Source organism: Muscardinus avellanarius, assembly GCF_963383645.1.
Source record: "Muscardinus avellanarius genome assembly, chromosome: 3".
NCBI lineage: Eukaryota > Metazoa > Chordata > Mammalia > Rodentia > Gliridae > Muscardinus > Muscardinus avellanarius.
In genome coordinates, this window is record NC_137788.1 from 23084211 (window position 1) to 23107915 (window position 23705).

The window sequence follows — 23705 nt, forward strand, 5'->3', positions numbered from 1 at the left end:
AGCAAAACCCTCTGAATCCTGCTAATACTGTCTCACCCAAGACCATAATGCTTTGTTCATACTCAATCACTTATATAATAATAAACCACAAATAAAATCTTCTCTGGAAGATACACTGCTCCTCTTTGAGACGGCAGGGAAAAGGGAGCGGAAGTTGGGGTAGGAGGCTTTATTCTTTTGGCAGATCCTCTCAGTCATTATAGATATTGCTGCACTGTTAATAAAAAATATATGCTTCTCTGTAAAGCATTTAAAAAAAAATTCCAAGGATGAGATGGCTGAAGTGTCAGCTCAAGTATCTCCAAGTAACTGCTGTCCATTCCCTGCCCTTCCGTATGTTATTTCTTGGTTGTTTTCCGGATCAATGCCATTCTCTAAAAGGAGAGAGAAAGAAGCAGTTAAAAGAGTTCGAGCGAGAGCTTTCTGGACATCCATACGCGGCCGGCAGGCAGCACGAGCTAGACTCGAGCCCTCAGGGACCTAAGTCACAGGGAAGCGCAGCAGCCTCACACGTGTGTGTGTGTGTGTGTGTGTGTGTGTGTGTGTGTGTGCGCGCGCACGCACAAGGCGGGGGGGGGGCATATTAGAGAATTAACCCAGGGCATTCTACCTCTGAACTATATGCCAGCCGTATTTTTTTTGGTACTGAAAGTTGAACCCAGAGGCGTTCTAACTTTGAGTTACACCCTGAGCGCTATTTTATTTTTTATTATGAAACAGGGTCATGCTAAGTTGCTGAGGCTGGCCTTGAACCTGCAATCCTTCCCAAGTACCGGGATCATAGGCATGTATCACTATGCCCAGCTACTAAGGACATATCCCAACTACTGCTACCTCTTGCCCTCTGACCTTTGACCCATGGAGTACAGCTTGTGCAGGGAAGTAAGAGCCCTGCAGGGTAGCTGTATTTGTGGTTCTCTTCTTTTTCTTTTCTTTTTGGTACTGGGGATTGATTCAGAGGTATTCTTACCAAAAAGCTATACCCCAGGCCTATTTTTTTCCCAGTATTGGGGATGGAACCCAGGAGGGTATTCTACCTCCGAGCTATACTCCCAGCCCTATTTTTTTTTTTTTTTTTTTTTTTGCGGGTCTGGGGATGGAACCCAGGGACATTTGACCTCCGAGCTACACCCCCTGCCCTATTTTTTATTCTTTATTTTGAAACCGGGTCTCACTGAGTTGCAGAGGCCTCACTAAGTAGCTGAGGCTGTCCGCGAACCACGATCCTCCAATCTCAGCCTCCCGAATGCTGGGATTACAAGCGTGCGCCACCACGCCCGGCTTCCCAGCCCTATTTTTTATTCTTTATTTTGAAACATGGTCTCACTGAGTTGCAAAGGGCCTCACTTTGTAGCTGAGGCTGGCCATGAACCGAGATCCTCCTGTCTCAGCCTCCCAAATGCTAGGATTACAAGCATGCGCCACCACGCCCAGCTCCCAACTTTTTTATTCTTTATTTTGTTTTTGGTGGTTTTTTTGGTGGTACTGGGGTTCCTGGAAGCCCTTCTACCTCCGGGCTACACTCCCAGACCTATTTTTTACATTTTCATTTTGGAAACAGGGTCTCCTAAGCCAGCGCGCGCGGCTGGCTTCGAACCTGTGCGATCCTCCTGTCTCTGCCTCCCAAGCGCGGGGATTACAAGCGTGCGCCACCACGCCCGGCTATTCTTTATTTTGAAACCGGGTCTCACCAGGCTGCAAAGGGCCTCACTAAGTATCTGAGGCTGTTTGTGAACTGCAATCCTCCTATCTCCGCCTCCCAAATGCTGAGATTACAAGCATGCGACACCATGCCTGGCTTGTTTTTTATTCTTTATTTTGAAACAGGGTCTCACTAAGTAGCTGAGGCTGTCAGTGAACCGGGATCCTCCTGTCTCAGCCTCTCGAATGCTGGGATGACAAGTATGCACCAACATGCCCGGCTCTATTCTTTATTTTCAAAACAGGGTCTCACTGAATTGCAAAGGGCCTCACTAAGTGGATGAGCTGTCCGCAAACTGTGATCCTCCTGTCTCAGCCACCCAAATGCTAGGATTACAAGGGTGTGCCACTACGCCGGGCTTTTATTATTATTATTATTATTATTATTATTATTATTATTATTATTATTTTAAAGAGTATCTCGATAGGGTGATGAAAGTCTCAGTACTTGCTGAGGGTGGTCTTGAACCTGCAACCCTCCTGTCTCTCCAAAGTACTGGGGTTACAAACATATGCCAATACGCCTAGCTCTGTGATCCCTTCTGAGATGCAGCTCATGGGATCAGCCCTGGTGATCCCCAGGGCTCTGGGGGCTCCTCACCTGTTTATGAGCTTCTGTAGTACAAGCTTTTTTGTAGGGCCGGATTTCTTCAGAGCCAAATCCTGGGATCCACATGTTCCACTGGCGCTCTGGAAGAAGCCAGCACAGAGGTAACGGAACCAGGAAGGCAGCGTCAGGAGTGTGATGTGTCCCTCCAGGAAGGAGGAATCTGGGCACTGACTATATTAACACCAACCCTACTCGGCAATTCTATGGGATACAAACGGGAAAACTGTACCTAGCTTCTCTATGGTGTCTTTATTTTTGGTGGAAATAGGGATTGAACCCAGGGGCATTCCATCTCCGAGCTACATCCACAGCCCTATTTTTTTTTTCCTTTATTTTGAAATGGTCTCATCAAGCTGTAGAGGGCCTCATTAAATAACTGAGGGTGGCTGTAAACCTGTGATCCTCCTGTCTCAGCCTCCAATGTACTGGAATTACAAGCATGAGCTACCACACCCTGCAGGCATCATTTTTTGTGTGTGTGTGTGGTTCTGGGTAGGTACGGAACCCAGGGGCATTCTACTGTGAAACTATATACCCAGCCTTATTTTATTCTTTATTTTGAAACAGGTACTAAGTTGCAGAGAGCCTTGAGTTGCTGAGGCTGGCCACGGACCTGTGATTCTCCTGTCTCAGATTCATAATACTGGAATTACAAGCTTGCATCACCATGCCTGGCTTTTTTTTTTTTTTTTTTTTTTGGTGGTACTATGGATAGAACCTAGAAACCAGGAGCATTCTACCTCTGAGATACACCCTCAACTTTATTTTTTATTCTTTATTTTGAAATAGGGTCTCAATAAGTTGAAGAGGGCCTAAGTAGCTAAGGCTGTCCACGAACCATGAACCTATAGTCTCAGCCTCCCGAATGCTGGAATTACAAGTGTGTGCCACCACACACCCAGCTCTTTTTTATTCTTTATTTTTTATTTTTATTTTTTTGCGGGACTGGGAGATAGAACCCAGGGGCATTTGACCTCCGAGCTACAACCCCTGCCTTCTTTTTTTATTCTTTATTTTGAAACAGGGTCTCATTAAGTTGCAGAGGGCCTCACTAAGTAGTTGAGGCTGTCCACGAACCATGATCCTCCTGTCTCAGCCTCCCATATACTAGGATTACAAGCGTGCACCACCACGCCCGGCTTTTTATTCTTTATTTGAAACAGGGTCACCTCACTATGGAGCTGAGGCTCTCTGCAAATTGTGATCCTCCAGTCTCAGCCTCCCAAATGCTGGGATTACAAACATGTACCACCATATATGGCCTGCCTGGCTGTTTTTTTGTTGTTGTTGTTTTTGTTTTTTGGTGTTACTGGGTATTGAACCCCAGTAATTTTTTTTTTTTGAGACAAGGTCTCACTAAATTATCCAGGATTGCCTTGAACCTGTGATCCTCCTGCCTTAGCCTTCTAAGTACTAGGATTATAGGTGTGTGCTACCTTGCTCAGCTGCTTCCTTCTTTCTTTCTTTCTTTCTTTATTTCTTTTTTTTTTTTTTTTTGTGGTACCAGGGATTGAATCTAGGACCATTCTATCTCTGAGCTATATCCCCATCCCTATTTTTTATTTTTATTTTGAAACAGAGTCTCATTAAGTTGCAGAGGGCCTCATTAATTACCTGAGGCTAACCACAACCTGTGAACCTCCTGTCTCAACTTCCCAAGTACTGGCATTACAAGCATGCGCCATTATCACCAACAATGTTAATCAGAAGAATGTTATTTATGCCACTTAGATTACCAGTGCCTTCCAAGCCTGCCTGCCTACCTGCCTTCTTTCTTTTCTTTTCTTCTTTCTTTTTTCTTTCTTTCTTTTTTTTTTTTTTGGTACTGGGTATTGAATCTAAGGGCATTCTACCTCTGAGCTACAGATATGGTAGAACCCAGAGGCTTTCTACATCTGGGCTATACTCCTAGACCTATTTTTTATATTTTATTTGGAAACAGGGTCTCACTAAATTGCTGAGAGCCTCACTAAGTAGCTGAGGCTGGTTTTGAACCTGTGCAATCCTCCTATCTCAGCCTCCCAAGCGTAGGGATTACAAGTGTGCACCACCACACCCGGCTTTATTTTTTAATTTTGAAATGGTCCTGCTAAGGGCCTCGTTAAACTGTTGAGGCTGGCCTAAAACCTTCAATTCTCCTGTCTCAGCCTCCCAAGTACTGGGATTTACAGGCCTGTGCCACCATGCTCAGCTACCTTTCTTAAGCAAATAAATAGAAATCTTCAGGGCCAAAATTTGTGTTTTTAAAAATGTGTATTTCTCCCCAGCAACCCCCAGGGGGCAGTATTGGCCACATTGGGAACCTATGCTGTAAGAGAAATCAAGTAGAAGCGGTGAGGGAGAATCTAGTTTCAAATCCAGCGTCTGGGCTCATTCTTCATAGCATGGATGAATCTCTCTCCTCCATTTAGTATTGCTATTGAATTAATCTATAAGTCTCAGGGCCCAAAAATCTGGTCCTGGCATGAAGGTTCCTCTGATGATATTTTCCCTGCCAGTCCTAAAGGAGCAGTCATGTGGGTGCTTGAGAGAGAAACAAGACCACATACCTAGATGCAGCTGGACGTCTTTCACTTCTAGAGTGCTAGACTTGCGATGCCGAGCAAGCTGGCAGGCTGCTGTCACCACACTCTCAATAAAATCATCAGCAATCTGCAGCAGCATCTGGAAAGGGCAAAGTGGGGAGAGTAACCATGATGGAGGCAGGGTAGGATCCTGGCCCTGGGAGAACTGCTTTCTGTCTGAATCACATATTTAGTCAGGATTTTTATTAGTGGGCCTGGAATCAGCATTTGGGTTAAGGTGGAAATGAGGAGTGAATAATACAATAGAAACACTTCCCACATCAAGTGCAACTCGCCTGTTCTTTTTGTTCCTGTTGGTGGTGGTATTAGGGTTGAACTCAAAGGCACTTTACCTCTGAGCTGCACTACCAGCACTATTTTTTGTTGTTGTTGAGGGTCTGGAACCCAGGGGCATTTGACTTCCAAGCTACACCCCCTGCCCTATTTTTTATTTTTTATTTTGAAACAGGGTCTCACTGAGTTGCAAAGAGCCTCACTAAGTACCTGAGGCTGTCTGTGAACCACGATCCTCCTGTCTCAGCCTCCCGAATGCTGGAATTACAAGCGTGCGCCACCATGCCTGGATTACCTGCCCTATTTTTATTTTTAATTTTGAAACAGGATATCACTAAGTCACTGAAGCTAGCCTCAAACCTGTAATCTTTCTGTCTCGGCCTGCCATGGACTGGGATGACAGGTGTGCACCACCACACCCAGCTCGACTCATTCCTTTCTGAGGATGTAGTATCTCCCCGGCCGGGATCAACTAATGCAATCCCTATGCCTCACATTTTGTTTCTGAATTAGATGGGAAAACAAGTGAATCATTATAACTCTTCATTCACAGTCATTTAAAGTACTTTTAACTTCCACTAAGTCTCTTAGGCCTCACAATAATCATGTTAAGAAAACAGGACATGGATTTTGTTCTCAAAAGATGCTAAGAACACTGGGCATGGTGGCGCATGCCTGTGATCCCAGTACTTGGGAGACTGAGACAGGAGGATCCCAGGTTTGAAGTCAGTCTTAGGAATTTAGTGAGATTCTCAGCAAGTTAGTGAGACTGTTTCCAAACAAAAAAAGGGTGGGAGTAGAGCCTGGAAGTAGAAGCCCCTTGAGTTCCATCTCCAGTACATGTGTGTGTGCATAGGAGAACACACACACACACACACACACACACACACACACACACACACACACACACAATGGCTAAGACTTAGTTAGGTGTGGTGGCACATGCCTATAATCCCAGTACTTAGGAGGCTGAGACAGGAGGACTGCAGGTTTGAGGACAGCCTTAGCAAGTAAGACGCTCATCAACCTAGTAAGACCTTATTTCCAAATAAGAAATAGAATCAGGCCAGGCGTAGTGGCACACACTTGTAATCCCAGCATTTGGGAGGCTGAGACAGGAGGATCGAGGTTCACAGCCAGCCTCAGCTACTTAGTGAGGCCCTTTGCAACTCAGTGAGACTGTGTTTCAAAATAAAAAGAATAAAAAATAGGAAGGGGATGTAGCTCAGAGGTAGAATGCCCCTGGGTTCCATTTTCAGACTCGCAAAAAGAAAAAGAGAAAGAAATAGAATCAGGCTGGAGATGGAGCTCGAAGGAAGAATGCCTCTGGGCTCAGACCCCAGTGCCACAAAACAAACAAAGCCCCCCCGAAAAAACCAACCCAAGGCTCAAGCTCAGGAAAACCAATTTGCTCATACCTAGGTAACTAGAAAGCAGCAGAATCAGGATTTGGCCTCAAGTTTTCCAAATCTAGCTGGGCATGGTGGCACAGGATTGTAATCCCCGTACTTGGGAGGCTGAAACTGGATGATCGTGGTTTGTGGGTAGCCTCAACTACTTAGTGAGGTCCTTTGAAACTCAGTGAGACTCTTGTTTCAAAATATAGGATAAAAAATAGGGCTGGGGTGTAACAGGTTCCAAGTCTAAACCCTGAGCTCTTTCTACTTCACTATCAATTATTCCTGAACTGTGTGAAAAGCAAAATCAGAATTTAGAAGATAAGCCGGGAGTGGTGGTGTATCCTTATAATCCCAGTGCTTGGGAGGGTGAGACAGGAGGATCATACAGGTTCGAAGCCAGCCTCAGCTACTTAGTGAGGCTCTCAGTAACTTTGTGAGATCCTGTTTCCAAATAAATTATAAAATAGGGCGGGGTGTTGCCCAGAGATAGAAATGCCCCTGGGTTCCACCCCCAGTACCACACACACACACACACACACACACACACACACACACATACACACAATTCTGAAGATAAAAATCTAGAGCCAGGCATGGTGGCACATAACCATAATCCCAGTACTTGGAAGGGTAAGATATGAGTATTGCAAATTTGAGGTCAGTTCTTGGTAACTTAGTGAAACTTTGTTTTCTTCTTCTTTTTTTTTTTTTTTTTGTGGTACTGAGGGTGGAACCCAGTGGCTTTCTACCTCTGGGCTATACTCCCAGACCTTTTTTTATATTTTATTTGGAAACAGGGTCTCACTAAGTTGCTGAGAGCCTAAGTAGCTGAGGCTGGTTTCGAACCTGTGCGATCCTCCTGTCTCAGCCTCCCAAGTGCTGGGATTCCATGCGTGTGCCCAGCTTTTTATTTATTTTTTATTTTTTTATTTTTTTGTACTGGGGAATGAACCCATAGGCATTCTACATTCAAGCTACACTCCCAGACTGAATTTCTTTCTTTTCTTTTCTTTTTTTTTTTTTTTTCTTCTATGATACTGGGGATGGAACCCAGGAGCATTCTATCTCCAAGCTACACCCTCAGCCCTATTTTTTATTTTTTTGTGGTACTGTGGATGGAACCCAGGGACATTCTACCTGCGAGCTACACCCCCATTCCTATATTTTATTCTTTGTGTGTGTGGGTCTGAGGATGGAACCCAGGGGTATTCAACCTCCGAGCTACACCCCCTGCCCTATTTTTTATTCTTTATTTTGAAACTGGGTCTCACTAAGTTGCAGAGGGCTTCACTAAGTAGCTAAGGCTGTCCTTGAACCATGATTCTCCGGTCTTAGCCTCCTGAATGCTGGGATTACAAGTGTGCACTACCACGCCTGGCTTATTTTATTCTTTATTCTTTTTTATTTTTTTTTATATTTTGGTGGTACTGGGGTTCCTGAAAACCCTTCTACCTCCAGACTACACTCCCAGACCTATTTTATATTTTATTTGGAAACAGGGTCTCTTTAGCCAGCAAGGCTGGCTTCAAACCTGCGGAATCCTGTCTCTGCCTCCCAAGCGCGGGATTATAAGCGGGCGCCACCACACCCAGCCTTTATTCTTTACTTTGAAACAGGGTCTCACTGAGTTGCAAAAGGCTCTCCGGGAACCATGATCCTCTGGTCTCTGCCTCCGGAATGCGTGTGCCAAGCTACTTAGCGAGGCCCTTCCCAACTCAGTGAGACCCTGTTTCAAAAATAAAGAGACTAAAATCTAGGACTGGAGGTATAGGTCGGAGGTATAATGCCCCTGGGTTCCATCCCTGGGACCGCAAACACACACACACACACACACACACACACACACACACACACACACACACACCAAACCCCCCTAAAAAAAAATAGGGCTGCGGGTCTAGTTCAAAGGTAGAATGCCCTTAGCTTCATTCTCAGTACCACAAGGAAAAACAACATCTAAGTGCTCAATTCAGAAGAGCTGACCAATTGTCATTTCAGAAGCAAAGAGCAAAAATAAACTGGGTGTGGTGGCTCACACTTGTAATCCCAGGATTTGGGAGGCTGAGACAAAAGCATTGCAGTTAGTGGATAGCCTCGGCTACTTATAAAGGCCTTCCACAACTTAGTGAGACCTTGTCTCAAAATAAAGGATAAAGCTGGGTGTGGTGGCTCAGGCTTGTAATCCCAGCATTCAGGAAGCTGAGACAGGAGGATCTTGGTTCCTGCACAACCTCAGCTCCTTAGTGAGGGAGGTTTCAAAATAAACAATAAAAAATAGGGCTAGGGGTGTAGCTCAGAGGTAGAATGCCCCTGGGTTCTATCCCCACTAACACACACACACACACACACACACACACACACACACACACACACACCAATAAAAAAATAAAATAAATAAAACTAGCCTCAGCTACTTAGCGAGGCTCTCAACAATTTAGTGAAACCCCGTTTCCAAATACAATATAAAAAGTAGGCCTGGGAGTATATCCTGGAGGTAAAAAGTCCCTAGGCTCTATCCCTAGTACCACACACACACACACACACACACACACACACAAAGAACTCCAGTACTCCAGTACGCTGGTGAAAGGATTGTAAAGGACACACTATTTAGGAAACAGTCTGGCAGCTCCTTAAATAGTAAACACAGAGTTACAATGTGACCTTGTAATTTTTTATTTATGGTACTAGAGTCCAAGTGAATTCATGGGCATTACACCTCTGAGCTAAATTCCCAGCTTTTTTTATTATTTATTTATTATTTTATTTTTTGTGTTACTGGGGATTAAACCTACCCAGGGGCATTCTACCTCTGAGCTTCACCTCTAGCCCCACTTTTTATTACTTATTTTGAAACAGGGTCTCATGAAGTTACAGAGGGCCTAAATTGCTGAGACTGGCTTTGAACCTGGAATCCTCCTGTCTCAGCCTCTCAAATATAGGGATTAGAGGCATGTGTCATCATACTAGCATGACCTTATAATTCCACTGATATATACCCAAGAGAAAAGAAAACATACGTCCACACAACTTGTACATGGCAGGCATGGTGGGACACACTTGTAATTCTAGTACTTGAGACAGGAAGATCACAGGTTCAAAGTTAGCCTCAGCAATTTAGTGAAGCTCTCTGAGACTTAGTGAGACCTTGCTTTCCAGTAATAAATAAAATCAGGCTGGGGGTTAACATAGGAGGTAGAATGTCCCTTGGTTCAATAGCCAGTACTGCAAAAAGGAAAAAAAAATTGTACGCCAGTTAAAAAAAAAAAAAAGAATAAGGAAACTTGTACACAAATGTTCACAGCAAAATTATTCTTTGTTTTGTGTGTGGTGCTGAGAATTAAATCCAGGAGCATTCTAGCTCCAAGCTACACCCCCAGCCCTATTTTTTTCTTTTTAGTTCATTATTTTGAAACAGTGTCTTACTAATTTTCAGAGGACCTCACTAAGTAGCTGAGGCTAGCTACAAACCCAGATCTTCCTGTCCCAGTCTCCCAAATGCTGGGATTACGCCAGGCGTGATGGCGCATGTTTGTAATCCCAGCATTTGAGAGGCTGAGACAGGAGGAATGCAGGTTCCATCTTCAGTACCTAAAAAAAAAATATGCTGGGATTACAAGCGTGCACCACTATCCCTGGCTCTACAAAATCATTCTTAATAGCCAAAAAGTAGAAATAACACTAATGTTTAGTTGGGCATAGTGGCAAACACCTGTAATCTTAGCATATGGGAGGCTGAGAGGGGAGGATTGCTGGTTTAAGACCAGGTTCAGCAACTTTATTGAGGTGCTCAGCAATTTAGCAAGACCTTGTTTCAAAATAAAAAGCTAACCAGGCATGGTGCTACATGCCTGTATTCCCAGAACTTGGGAGGCTGAGAAGGAGGATTGCAGGTTGCTAGCCAGCCTCAACAATTTAGTGAGGCACTCCGCAATTTAGTGAGACCCTCTTTCAAAATAAAAAATAAGAGCGAGGCATGGGGCATATACTTGTAAATCCCAGTACTTGGGAGGCTCAGACAGGAGAATCGCAGGTTTGCGGTCAGCCTCAGCTACTTAAACCCTTCAGAACTTAGTGAGAACCTGTTTCAAAATAAAAAAAATAGGGCTGGGCATGTAGTGCAGAGGTACAATATCAAGGGTTCAATCCCTAGGACTGAAAAATATACAAAAAAAAAAAAATAGGCTAAGACTATATCTCAGAGGTAGAATACCCCTCGGTTTTATTCCCAATCCCCCCCACACACTAATAATGATAATAATAATAATAATAATAATAATAATAATAATAATAATAAATAGGGCTTGGGTGTATCTCAGAGGTAGAACACTCCTGGGTTCAGTCCCTAGTACAAAACAAAAACAAAATAAAAAATACACATCTTCACAGGGTCTTCTATAAAAAAGTACTATAAAAGACCTCAAAGTCACTCTCTCCTTCTTGAGATGGCCATTGATGATGTTCTCCCTTGATGTGTATCCCCCCACTTTTCTAAATAAATCTGTCTTTGTCTCTGGGGGAAAAAAAAAAAGATGCTGGGCGTGATGGTGCAGGTTTGTAATCCCAGCATTTGGGAGACTGAGACAAGAGAATGGTGGTTCTCGAACAGCCTCAGTTCCTTAGTGAGTCCCTTTGCAACTCAGTGAGACCCTGTTTCAAAATAAAGAATAAAGCTGGGCGTGGTGGCACACGCTAGTTACCTGCGCTCTTGGGAGGTGGAAACAGGAGAATTGCGCTGGTTCAAAGCCAGCATTGCTGGCTTAAGAGACCCTGTTTCCAAATAAAAACATAAAATAGGTCTGAGAGTGTAGCCAGGAAACCCAGTACCACCAAAAAAAAAAAAAAAAAAAAGAATAAAAAATAGAGCTGAGGGTGTAGCTTACAGGTAGAATGGCCCTGGGTTACATCCCCAGTACCACCAAAAAAAAAAAAAAAAGAGCCGGGCATGATGGCACACACTTGCAATCCCAGCACATAGGAGGCTGAGACAGAAGGATCACAGGCTCGTAGCCAGTCTCAACAACCTGTGAGGCCCCCTGCAACTTAGTGAGATCCTGTTTCAAAATAAAAAATAAAAATATTTGGCTGGATGTGGATCTCAGAGGTAGAATGCCCCTGGCTTAAATCCCCAGTATCAGAAAAAAGAAAAAAGAAAAAAAAAAAAAGCCGGGCGTGGTGGCGCACGCTTGTAATCCCCACGCTTGGGAGGCGCAGGTTCGAAGCCAGCCGCGCGCGCTGGCTTAGGAGACCCTGTTTCCAAATAAAAATGTAAAAATAGGTCTGGGAGTATAGCCCGGAGGTAGAAGGGCTTCCAGGAACCCCAGTACCACAAAAAAAAAAAAAAAAAAAAAAAAGGAAGGGAGGATCCAAATACTTAGTATTGATGAAAGGATAAACAAAAATGTGACAGACATACAACAGATATACTCAGTCATAATACTATGGATGTACTGACGTGTGGACTAATATGGCATGAGGTAGAGATACATGAGCTACCACATGGATGAACTCTGAAAACACTGTTAAATGAATGAAGACAGGCACCAAAAACCAAATATCATATTTCCATTTATTTAAAATGTTCAGAATAGGCAAATCCATAGACACAGAAAGATCAGTGGTTGCCTAGGGCTGAAGGGCTGGGAGAAAATGGAGTATGACTGCTAATAGATATGGGTTCTTTCTTGGAATGATGAAAACATTCTAAAATTGATTGTGATAATTAATATTTGCAAACCTCTGTGAATAGACTAAAAAGCACTGAAATGCATACTTCAAATGGATGAGTTTATAGTATGTGAATTACTTCTAAAAAAAGCTGTATGGCACATACACACACATACAAAGAGCACACATTTTCTCTGTGCTTAAAAAAATAAAAATAACAAATTTTACTGTTTTGTAACCTGGGTTTTCTTTTCCTGTTGCTAAGTATTTCTTGGTAAAAGGCCAAAAAAAAATTAAAAATAAAGTTTATATAGGAGCCAGGCATGGTGGCGCACACTTGTAATCTCAGATCGCAGTCTGCAGCCAGCCTCAGCTACTTAGGCCTTCCGCAACTTAGCGAGACCCTGTTTCAAAATAAAGAATGCAAAATAGAGTTTGGGGTGTAGCTGAGATGTAAAATGCTCCTGGGTTCTATCCTCACTGCCACAAAAAAAAAAAAAAAAGTTCATATAGCCAGCACAGTGGTACATACTTATTCCAGTACTTGGGAACCTGAGACAGGAAGATTGCAGGTTCATGGCCAGCCTCAGCTACTTAGTAATGCCCTCCATAATTTAGTGAGATCCTGCTTCAAAATAAAGATTAAAAAACAGAATGTAGCCGGGCGTGGTGGCGCACGCTTGTAATCCCTGAGCTTGGGAGGCGGAGACAGGAGGATCGCGCAGGTTCGAAGTCAGCCTCGCTGGCTTAAGAGACCCTGTTTCCAAATAAAAATATAAAATAGGTCTGGGAGTGTAGCCCGGAGGTAGAAGGGTTCCATCCCCAGTACCACCACAAAAAAAAAAAAAAAAAAAAAAAAAATAGAATGTAGGCCGGGCGAGGTGGTGCACATTTGTAATCCCTGCGCTTGGGAGGCAGAGACAGGAGGATCACGCAGGTTTGAAGCCAGCCACAGGTGGCTTAAGAGACCCTGTTTCCAAATATAAAAAAAAGAAGTATAAATAGGTCTGGGAGTGTAGCCCGGAGGTAGTAGAAGGGTTTTCAGGAACCCCAGTACCACCAAAAAAAAAAAAAAAAAAAATAGAATGTAGCTTGGAGGTCAAATGCCCCTGGGTTCAATCTCCAGTACTGAAGGAAAAAAAAAAAAAAAAGCTAACCTATAAAATCATCCCAGAAGCAATTCTCTAGAATAAAAGAAGTCTTTAAGAAACCAGCATAGAAGCTGAGTGTGGTGGCGCACACTTATAATCCCAGCATTTGGGAGGCTGAGACTGGAGGATTTGGGTTCCTGGCCAGCCTAAGCGACTTAGTGAGGCCCTCTGCAACTAAGTGAGATCCTGTTTCAAAATAGAGAATAAAAAATAGGGCTGGGGATGTAGCTCGGAAGTAGAATGCCCCTGGGTTCCATCTCCAGTATTGAAAAAAAAAAAAAAAAAAAAAAAAGAATCCAGCATGGTGCTGGGTGTGGTGGTGGGTGCACATTTGTAATCCCAGCATTCAGGAAGCAGAGACAGGAGGATCATGGTTCCCAGACAGCCTCAGTTTAATGAGGCCCTTTGCAACTCAGTGAAACCCTGTTTCAAAATAAAGAATAAAAATAGGGCTGGGGGTATAGCTCTGCAGTAGAATGCCCCTGGGTTTCATCCCCAGTACCACACACACACAAAAAAAGAATCCACTATGGTGAGTGAAAGAAGGTACATACGAATAAGGCTCATTATATAAAATTCAGATTGGGCTGGGTTGTAGCTCACTGATGGAGCACTTTCCTAGCACAATGGAGGCCCTGGTTTTGACTCCCAATACCACACACACACACACACACACACACACACACACACACACACACACAGAGTTTTCAGAACAGGAGAAAAATAAGAATCTGAAAAAACTGAGAGTATGATAAGATTCCTATATAGGAAAAATAAGAAGACAATATAGCAATTCTTTCACAATTGAAAGGAAAAAATAATTATCTAAATTTAATCCTAAACCCAGGCAAACAAAAAATTAACTGAGGGTAGATACTGGAAATTGAACCCAAGGGCATTCTACTTCTGAGCTACACCCCAGCCCTTTTATCCTCCCCCACCCCTTTTTGGTGTGGTCCTGGGATTTGAACCCAGAAGCATTCTACCTCTGAGCTATACCCCAGCCCTATTTTATTTTGAAACAGAATCTCACAAAGTTGCCAAGGATCTAAGTAGCTGAGGCTGGCAACAAATCTGTGATTCTCCTGTCTAGCCTACCAATTATGGGATTATAAACATGCACCTTTTTGTTTTTGTGTTTTTGCAGTACTGGGGATGGAACCCAGGGCCATTCTATCTCTGTACACCCCCAGTCCTATTTTTTATTCTCTTTCTTTCTTTCGGTTTTTTTTTTTTTGTGTGTGTGTGTGGGGGGTCTGGGGAAGGAACCCAGTGGCATTCGACCTCTGGGTTATACACCCTGCCCTATTTTTTGTTCTTTATTTTGAAACAGGATCTCACTAAGTTGCAAAGAGCCTCACAATGTAGCTGAGGCTGTCCGGGAACCACAATCCTCTGGTCTCGGCCTCCCAAATGCTGGGATTACAAGCATGCACCACCACTGAGCTACACCCCTGCCCTATTTTTCCTTCTTTATTTTGAAACAGGGTCTCACTAAGTAGCTGAGGCTGTCCGCGAACCACGAGCCTCTGGTCTCAGCCTCCAAAATGCTAGGATTACAAGCATGCACCACTATGCCCAGCCTTATTATTTATTTTGAAATAGTGCCTCACCAAGTTGCAAAGAGCCTCACTAAGTAGCTTAGGCTGTCCTTGAACTGTGATCCTCCTGTCTCTGTCTCCCAAATGCTGGAATTATAAGTGTGTACAACAACACCTGGATTCTAGTCTTTCTTGAGAAATAACAACAGAAAAAAGAAGTCCTGTAGCCTGGCGTGGTGGTGGTGCACACTTGTAATCCCAGTACATGGGAGGCTGAAACAGAAGGATCACAGGTTTGAGAATAGCCTCAGCAAGTAATGAGACTCTCATCAATCTAATGAGACTCTGTTTCAAAATAAAAATAAAATAGAGCTGAGGGTGTAGCTCAAAGATAGAATATCCCTGGGTTCATTTCACACTTTAAAATAAAAAAAGTTTAGGCAGCCAGGTGTGGTGGTGCACAGCTATAATCCTAGTACTTGGGGGGCAAAGACAGGAGAAAAATAGGTTTGAGGATAGCCTCAGCAACTCAGCAAAGCCCTCAGCTACTTAGTGAAACCCTGTTTCAAATAAAAAATAAAATAGGGCTAGGGGGTATTAGTCCAAAAGTAGACTGCCCCGGAATTCCATTTTTATTTTTGTTTATTTATAATTATTATTATTTTTTTGGTGGTACTGGGGATGGAACCCTTCTACCTCCGGGCCACACTCCCAGACGTACTTTATATTTTATTTGGAAACAGGGTCTCTTAAGCCAGCTATGCTGGCTTCAAACCTGTGTGATCCTCCCATCTCCGCCTCCCAAGCGAGGGGATTACAATGGGATTACAAGCATGTGCCATCATGCCCAGCCGGAATTCCATTTTTAGTAATGCTTAAAAAAAGAAAAAAAGAGGCCGGGCGTGGTGGCGCACGCTTGTAATCCCCGCGCTTGGGAGGCAGAGACAGGAGGATCGCGCAGGTTCAAAGCCAGCCGAGCACGCTTGCTTAGGAGACCCTGTTTCCAAATAAAAATGTAAAAATAGGTCTGGGAGTGTAGCCCGGAGGTAGAAGGGCTTCCAGGAACCCCAGTACCACCCAAAAAAAGAAAGAAGGAAAGAAAAAAGTCAGAGCCCGGAGTGGTGACCCAGGCTTGTAATCCCTGCGCTTGGGAGGCTGAAACAGGAGGATCACACCAGTTTGAAGCCAGCCTCAGCTACTTAGTGAGACTCTCAGCAACTTAGTGAGACCCTGTCCAAATAAAGTATAAAATAGGTCTGGGGGCATAGCCCAGAGATAGAAAGCCTCTAGGTTCCAACCCCAGTACCACTAAAACAAACAAACAAACAAACAAACAAAAAAAACCAAAACATAAAAAGTAGGTCTGGTGTATAGCCCAGAGGTAGAAAAGCCCCTGGGTTCCACTCCCAGTACCACACACACACACACACACACACACACACACACACACACACACACACACACACAAAAAGTCAGGCATCATGGTGCATGCTTATAATTCCAGAAGCTGTGATAGAAGGATCACAGGTTCAAGGACAGCCTCAGCAAGTAGTGAGACTCTCATTAGCCTAATGAGATTCTGTTCAAAAAAATTAAGTAGGGCTGGGGTGTAGCTAGGAGATAGAATGTCCCTGGGTTCAATCTCTAGTACCAAAAAAAGTCTCAAACAAATGGTCCACAGCTTCACAGCTGGAAAGTAACAGAAGCAAATTCCAACTCAGCTTTATCAGCCTCTGATCTTTCCTCTTATCTACCATGCTACCTCAGCCCTCAGGGATTCTCTGAGGTACCCAAACCCACCTTACCTCCTCCACATCTTCATCCAACTGCTCATTAGGATCCACTTCTCTTACTAAATCTTGTAATTTCTTCTTGGTTAATACCTAAAGTTAATTGTGAGATGATTCTATAGTTAATATTCAGGCAGCAAAGTAACTGAGAACTCCATATTGAAGAAAGGCTTTCAAATTGTTTGATTTAAGCCAGGCGTGATGGTGCATGGTTGTAATCCCAGCATTTGGGAGGCTGAGAAGGAGGATCCTGGTTCAAGGACAGCCTCAGCAATTTAGTGAGGCCCTTTGCAACTCAGTGAGACCCTGTTTCAAGATAAAGAACAAAAAATAGGGCTGGGGTGTGGCTTAGAGCTAGAATGCCCCTAGGTTCCATCTCCAGTACTGCAAAAAAAAAAAGTTTGATTTAGTTTTGGGTTTTCCAAGAATTCAGCCTGGCCTGCCTGGTGGCACTACTTCAAAAACCAGACTTTTAAGACAGAAGCGGCTCAGGGAAAGGCAGAAAGAACAGTGTGAGAGGCCCACATCCGACTGTCAGGCAGCTTATTCCAACTTTCTCTCTTTTCCGCATCATGGCTCACCCCTACATGTTTGCGATCCTCTAACCGCCGCACACTGTCCCCTTTGTACCTCAGCTCTATGGCAATCCTTGCTAACACCTTTCCCAGCCACCCAAGCAAAAGCATCCACTTCCTCCTGTGTCCTCTTCTGTACTCTGTGCACCTTCTATCATTGTGCATATTTACAAACTTGCCTGTGATCTGACTTAATAGGTTAAAAGCTTTATGAGAAGGAACGTATGGTCATTTCTGTATGATTAAATAATGTGAGCCAGGCGTGGTGGCGCCCGCTTGTAATCCCAGCATTCGGGAGGCTAAAACCGGAGGATCATGGTTCCTAGACAGCCTCAGCTACTTAGTAAGGCCCTCTGCAACTTAGTGAGACCTTGTTTCAAAATAAAGAAGAAAAAATAGGGCAGGGGGTGTAGCTCGGAGGTCGAATGCCGCTGGGTACAATCCCCAGACCCGCAAATAAATAAAGAGTGTAAGTAAATATATAGCTACCATTCCTCTTTCATAAAGGAAGTATCATATCATGGTTTTTTTTTTTGCAGTACTGGGATTTGAACCTAGGGGTGTTCTATCTCTGAACTATATCCCCAGCCCTATTTTTTATTTTTTATTTTGAAACAGGGTCTAAGTTGTGGAGGGCCTCACTAAGTAGCTGAAGCTGGCTGCAAACCTGCAATCCTCCTGTCTGTCTCAGTCTCCAAAGTACTGAGATTACAAATTTGCACCACCACATCCAGCTAAAAGTATCATGTTACATATATACACCAGAAAAAAGTGATCAGAGGACATGATAATGCATACCTGTAATCCCAGAACTTGGGAGGCCCAGATAGGAGGTTTAAGGCCAGTCTCACCAATTTAGTAAGACCCTTGGAAACTTAGTAAGACCTTGGATCAAAATAAAAAAGAATCCAGGAATGGTGGTGCACGTCTGTAATCCTAGTACTTGGGAGGTTGAGAGAGGAGAACTGCAGGTTCAAGCCTAGTCTCAGCAATTCAGTGACACCTTGTTTCCAAATAAAAAATAAAAGACTGGGTGTGGTGGCACACGCTTGTAATCCCCGTACTTGGAAGGCTGAGACAGGAGGATCGCATGGGTTCAAAGCCAGCCTCAGCTACTTAGTGAGGCTCTCAGCAACTTAGTGAGTGAGACCCTGTTTCCAAATAAAATATAAAATAGGTCTGGGAGTATAGCCCAAGGGTAGAAAGCCCCTGGGTTCTACCCCCAGTACCACCAGGGTTAGGGGTGTAGCTCAGTGGTATAATCCCTCTTGGTTTAACTCTAGTATCAAAAAATGAAAAATAAGCCGGGCGTGGTGGTGCACGCTTGTAATCCCTGTGCTTGAGAGGCTGAGACAGGAGGATCACACAGGTTTGAAGCCAGCCTTGCTGGCTTAAGAGACCCTGTTTCCAAATAAAATATAAAATAGGTCTGGGAGTGTAGCCTGTGGGTGGAAGGCCCCTGGGTTCCATCCCCAGTACTATCATAAATAAATAAATAAATAAATAAATAAATAAATAAATAAATAATAAAGGGCTGGGGACGTATAGCTTAGAGGTAGACTGTCCATGATTTCAATTCCAACTTCCCTCTCTCCCTCCAAAAAAATTGATCAGAGGGGTCACTGGGACTGTAGCACAACTGTAGAGCACTTTGCCCAGCATGCTTGAGGCCTTGGGTTTGATACCCAGCACCACAAAATAATAAATAAATATATATGTAAATGTTAATGATATTTCCATTCTACCATTATTGCCTAATAGAATTAAACTTCCAGTTTATCTTTTTTTTTTTTTTTTTTGCAGTACTGAAGATAGAACCCAGGAATATTCTACCTCTGAACTATACCCCCAGCCTATTTATTTTTTCAATGAGCTACACTCTCGGCCCTATTTTTTATTCTTTTTTTTTTTTTTTGCGGATCTGGGGATGAAACCCAGGGATATTCTACCTCTGAGCTACACCCCCTGCCCTATTTTTTATTCTTTATTTTGAAACAGGGTCTCACTGAGTTGCAGAGGGCCTAAGTAGCTGAGGCTGTCCGCGAACCGCGATCCTCTGGTCTCAGCCTCCTAAATGCTGAGATTACAAGCGTGCACCACCATACCTGGCTTCTATTTTTTTTATTCTTTATTTTGAAACAGTCTCACTGAGTTGCAAAGGGCCTCACTAAGTAACTGAGGCTGCAGAACATAATCCTTCTGTCTCAGTCTCCTAAATGGTGGGATTACAAATGCATGCCATAATGCCCAGCTCACCCATTTCTTTTTTTTTTTTTTTTTTTTGGTGGGTCTGGGGGTGGAACCCAGGGGCATTTGACCTCCGAGCTACACCCCCTGCCCTATTTTTTATTCTTTATTTTGAAACCGGGTCTCACTGAGTTGCGGAGGGCCTCACTAAGTAGCTGAGGCTGTCCCCGAACCGCGATCCTCTGGTCTCAGCCTCCCGAATGCTGGGATTACAAGCGTGCGCCACCACGCCCGGCTTCACCCATTTCTTTAAAATGTCTACGCATCCATTCTACTCAGCCTGCAAGACCCAAGAAAAGGAAGGAAGTATACTTATTTCTGGTGGTTCTAGAAGGTAGAATCAGGATCATAGCTAGAAAATGAGGAGCAGATTTTGGAATCACTAGAAACTAGTAATGACAGCAGCTGGCTGAACTAGAAAGAATAACTGGAGACAAGAGTACTTTTTTTTTTTTTTTTTTTGGCGGTACTAGAGATGGAACCCAGAGGCATTCTACCTCCAAGCTACACCCCCAGCCCTATTTTATACTTTGTTTGGAAACAGGGTCTCACTAAGTTGCTGAGAGCCTCACTAAGTAGCTGAGGCTGGGTGTAAAACCCTGTGATCCTCCTGTCTCAGGCTCCCAGTAATGGGATTCCAAGTATGTACAACCTTGCCCAGCAACAAGAGTACTTTTATTTTAGTCTGAGACAGGAGGATCACAGGTTCAAGACCAGCCTCAGAAACTTAAGAGGCCATGAGCAACTTTGTTCAACCCTGTTTCCAAATAAAAAATAAAATAGGGCTGGGAGTCTAGCTCAGAGGTAGAATGCCCCAGGGTTCAATCCCTAGGAACATAGAGACACACACACAAAAGGGTACTTTTAGGAATAAAGCCTATCATTTTATTTAATAACTATATAGTTAACATATAAAGCACCTGTCCTATGCAAGATGTTGTGTATGTGTGTGTGTTTATATATATATATATATATATATATATATATATATATATATATACACACAACCACATATAACACAAAGTAAAAACTGATAAATACTGTAAATAATAATTTGAAAGCCAGCCATGGTGCTCGCCTGTAATCCCAGCATTCGGGAGGCTAATCGGAGTATTGTGGCTCGCGGACATCCTCACTTAGTGAGGCCCTTTGCACCTCAGTGAGACCCTGTTTCAAAAAAAATAATAATAAAAAAGAAAAAAAATAGGGCTGGGAGTGTAGCTCGGAAGTACAGTGCCCCTGGGTTTCATCCCCAGTACCAAAAAAAAAAAAAAAATTTTTTTATAAAACTTGGGCCTAGTGGCATAGAATTGTAATCCTAGTTCTTGAGAGGCTGAGACAGGAGGATTGCAGGTTTGTGGCCAGCTTCGGCTATTTAATGAGACCCCATTAGAAAATAAAGAATAAAAAGTAGGGCTGCGTGTGTACCTTGAAGGTTGAATGCCCTTGGGTTCAATCCTTTGTACTGCAAAAAAAAAAGATAAAGAATTTTTGTGTGGTGGCGCACACTCATAATCCCAGTACTTGGGAAGCTGAGACAGGAGGATCACAGGTTCAAAGTCAGTCTCAGCAACTTAATGAGGCTCTTAGCCACTCAGACCCTGTTTCCGAATTAAAAAATAAAACAGGACTGAGGGTAGAGCCTAGATGTGTTCCATCTCTAGTACCACAAAAAAAGATAAAGAATATTAGAATTCCAGAGGTAGGCCGGGTGTGGTGGCACATGCTTGTAATCCCAGCGCTTGGGAGGCTGAGACAGGAGGATCATGAAGGTTCGAAGGCTTAAGGTTCAGCTGGCTTAAGAGACCCTGTTTCAAATAATATATAAAATATAGGTCTGGAAGTGTAGCCTGAAGGTAGAGTACCTCTGGGTTCCATCCCCAGTACCATCCAAAAAAAAAAAAAAAAAAAATTCTAGAGGTAGAAACAAATCTTTTCAACTTAGAGAAAGAAGCAGTAACTAAGATGACCACCTCTCAAATAATTAATGGTCAAAATAACAGAAAGGAAAACATAAGAGGATGATACCTGATTATTTTCAGGGCTAAGACGACCTCCTGTCCCCGGAGTGCCTGGTATTTTTACCACTGTAGTGCTATTGGCCATGGAGCCTTGTGGAGGGGTGCTGGCTGGTTCCGGTTTTATGGATGAGAAATTGGAGAGGTTGATTAGTGCTGAGGGGCCAAACTGGTTCATAATCTGCCGAGCTTTGGACTTCAGCTCATAGAGCTTATCAAGATCCTGTTTCTTTTTGGGACTGTGAGGACCAAGGCCAATCAACTGGAGAAGAAAAACATGAGAATTAGCTTTAAAAACACTTGTAATAAAGGATAAGTTTTGAAAGTAAAATTATATGAGATCTGTCTCATTTTGAGGGGGTCTTCAGAATATGTGGATGGTGAACACTTGACACCATTTAAATGAAGGAAATAAAATGAAGGAAATAGATAATGCTCATCACTCTCACCTGATATTTAGAAACCATCTTTTCTACAAAAGCTAAATAAAATAGTCCTCAAATTGAAATTAAAAAAGTAAATGAAATGAGGAATTTTATCTACAAACATAAATTTGAATAAGCAAGACATTCTTAGAGCCTTTGTACAAACAGAATAATGGGGAAAGTACTACATGCATTATTTTTAAGTATCAAATAAATTTAAGCTTAAATAAATACATCATGGCACAATCACATACTTAAAACTCAGTCACAAAGCTCAAGAAAACAGATTAGATCATTCTGGCATTTCCAAACATGCTTGAGTCTACGTGAGGGCTATGCTCAATAAACAAAACCTTTAGTAACTGTTAAAAGTAAGCTCTTTACCATAACGAACAATTTTTCTCTGAGTGTCAGCCACTGTTAAATACATGCAGAGACCCTTGCCTAAAGCAGCCAAGACTCCTACATCTCAGAGCTAGAAGGCTGACTCTGTGGATATCAGCTTAGGTGTCATCGGGATCAGAAGCACATTCACCAAGTTCTGCCCACAGTGGCCTCAAGGAGCTTACTTACAGCTATCTGAGTGTCTAGATCTTTAATTACATCAGCAACGGCTGTGAGCCCGGTGAAATGAGAGGCAGCCATTTTCAAAAGCTACCTGCAAATGAACAACTACCATCAAGCACCATCCTTGCTACAGAAGCATGATGGGTACATGACCTGGCACATCTTCGCCAACCAGGATCCAGGCACACTGGATTCAGAGAAACCTATCTCCTTGTCCCCACTAGTATATCAAGAAAAAAAAAATCTTCCTCTTTTTCTTTCTTTCTTCTTGTGGTTCTGAGGATGAAACACAAAGGTATTCTACCTCCAAGTTACACCCGGAACTCTATTTTATTGTTATTTTAAAACATGGTCTCACTAGGTTGCTGAGAATCTCATGACTTGCTGAGGCTGTCCTCGAACCTGGAATCTTTCTGTCTCAGCCTGCCATTTACAAGGCTTATAGGTGTGCATTACTGCGCATGGCCTTATAAACATCTTTAAAAATTAATTAATGAAGCTGGGCATGGTGGTGCAAATTTGTAATCCCAACATTTGGGAGGCTGAGACAGGATGATCCAGGTTTGTGGACAACCTCATCTACTACTTAGTAAGGCCCTTTGCAACTCAATGAAACCCTGTTTCAAATAAAGAATAAAAAATAGGGCTGAGGGTGTAGCTCAGAGGTAGAATGCCCCTGGGTTCCATCCCCAGTACTGCAAAAAATTAAAAAAAAAAAAATTAATGACCAAGCGTGGTGGTATGTGCCTATAATTATAGTTCATGGGAGGCTGAGGCAGGAGGATCACAAGTTCAAAGCTAGCCTCAGCATTTAGCAAGGACCTGAGAAACTTAGTGAGACCCTGTTTCAAAATAAAAAATTACAAACTGGACATGGTGGTGTACTCTTGTAATCCCAGTACTCAGGAGACTGAGACAGGAGGATCATGGTTCGCAGACAGCTTCAGCTACTTAGTGAGGCCTTCTGCACTTGGTGAGACTTTATTTCAAAAAAATAAAGAATGAAAATATAGGGCTGGGGTGTAACTCAGAGGTAGAATGCCCCTGGGTTCCATCCCCAGTACCACACACACACACACACACACACACACACACACACACACACACAAAATCCCTGCCCTTGGGAGGCTGAGGCAGGAGGATCACACACATTCA

At 43.2% G+C, this 23705-nt stretch overlaps 1 protein-coding gene across 1 annotated transcript; it reads right to left on the reverse strand.

Moving 5' to 3' along the window:
* Positions 1-338: 338 nt before the first annotated feature.
* TAF12 (TATA-box binding protein associated factor 12) lies at positions 339-22628 on the reverse strand (the record flags this gene model as incomplete). Its single annotated transcript, XM_080693153.1, has 6 exons — positions 339-374; positions 2303-2391; positions 4861-4975; positions 16734-16811; positions 21569-21820; positions 22557-22628. The coding sequence occupies 6 exons, from the start codon at positions 22626-22628 to the stop codon at positions 339-341; spliced, it is 642 nt and encodes a 213-aa protein (XP_080549279.1).
* Between the last annotated feature and the right edge of the window lie 1077 nt (positions 22629-23705).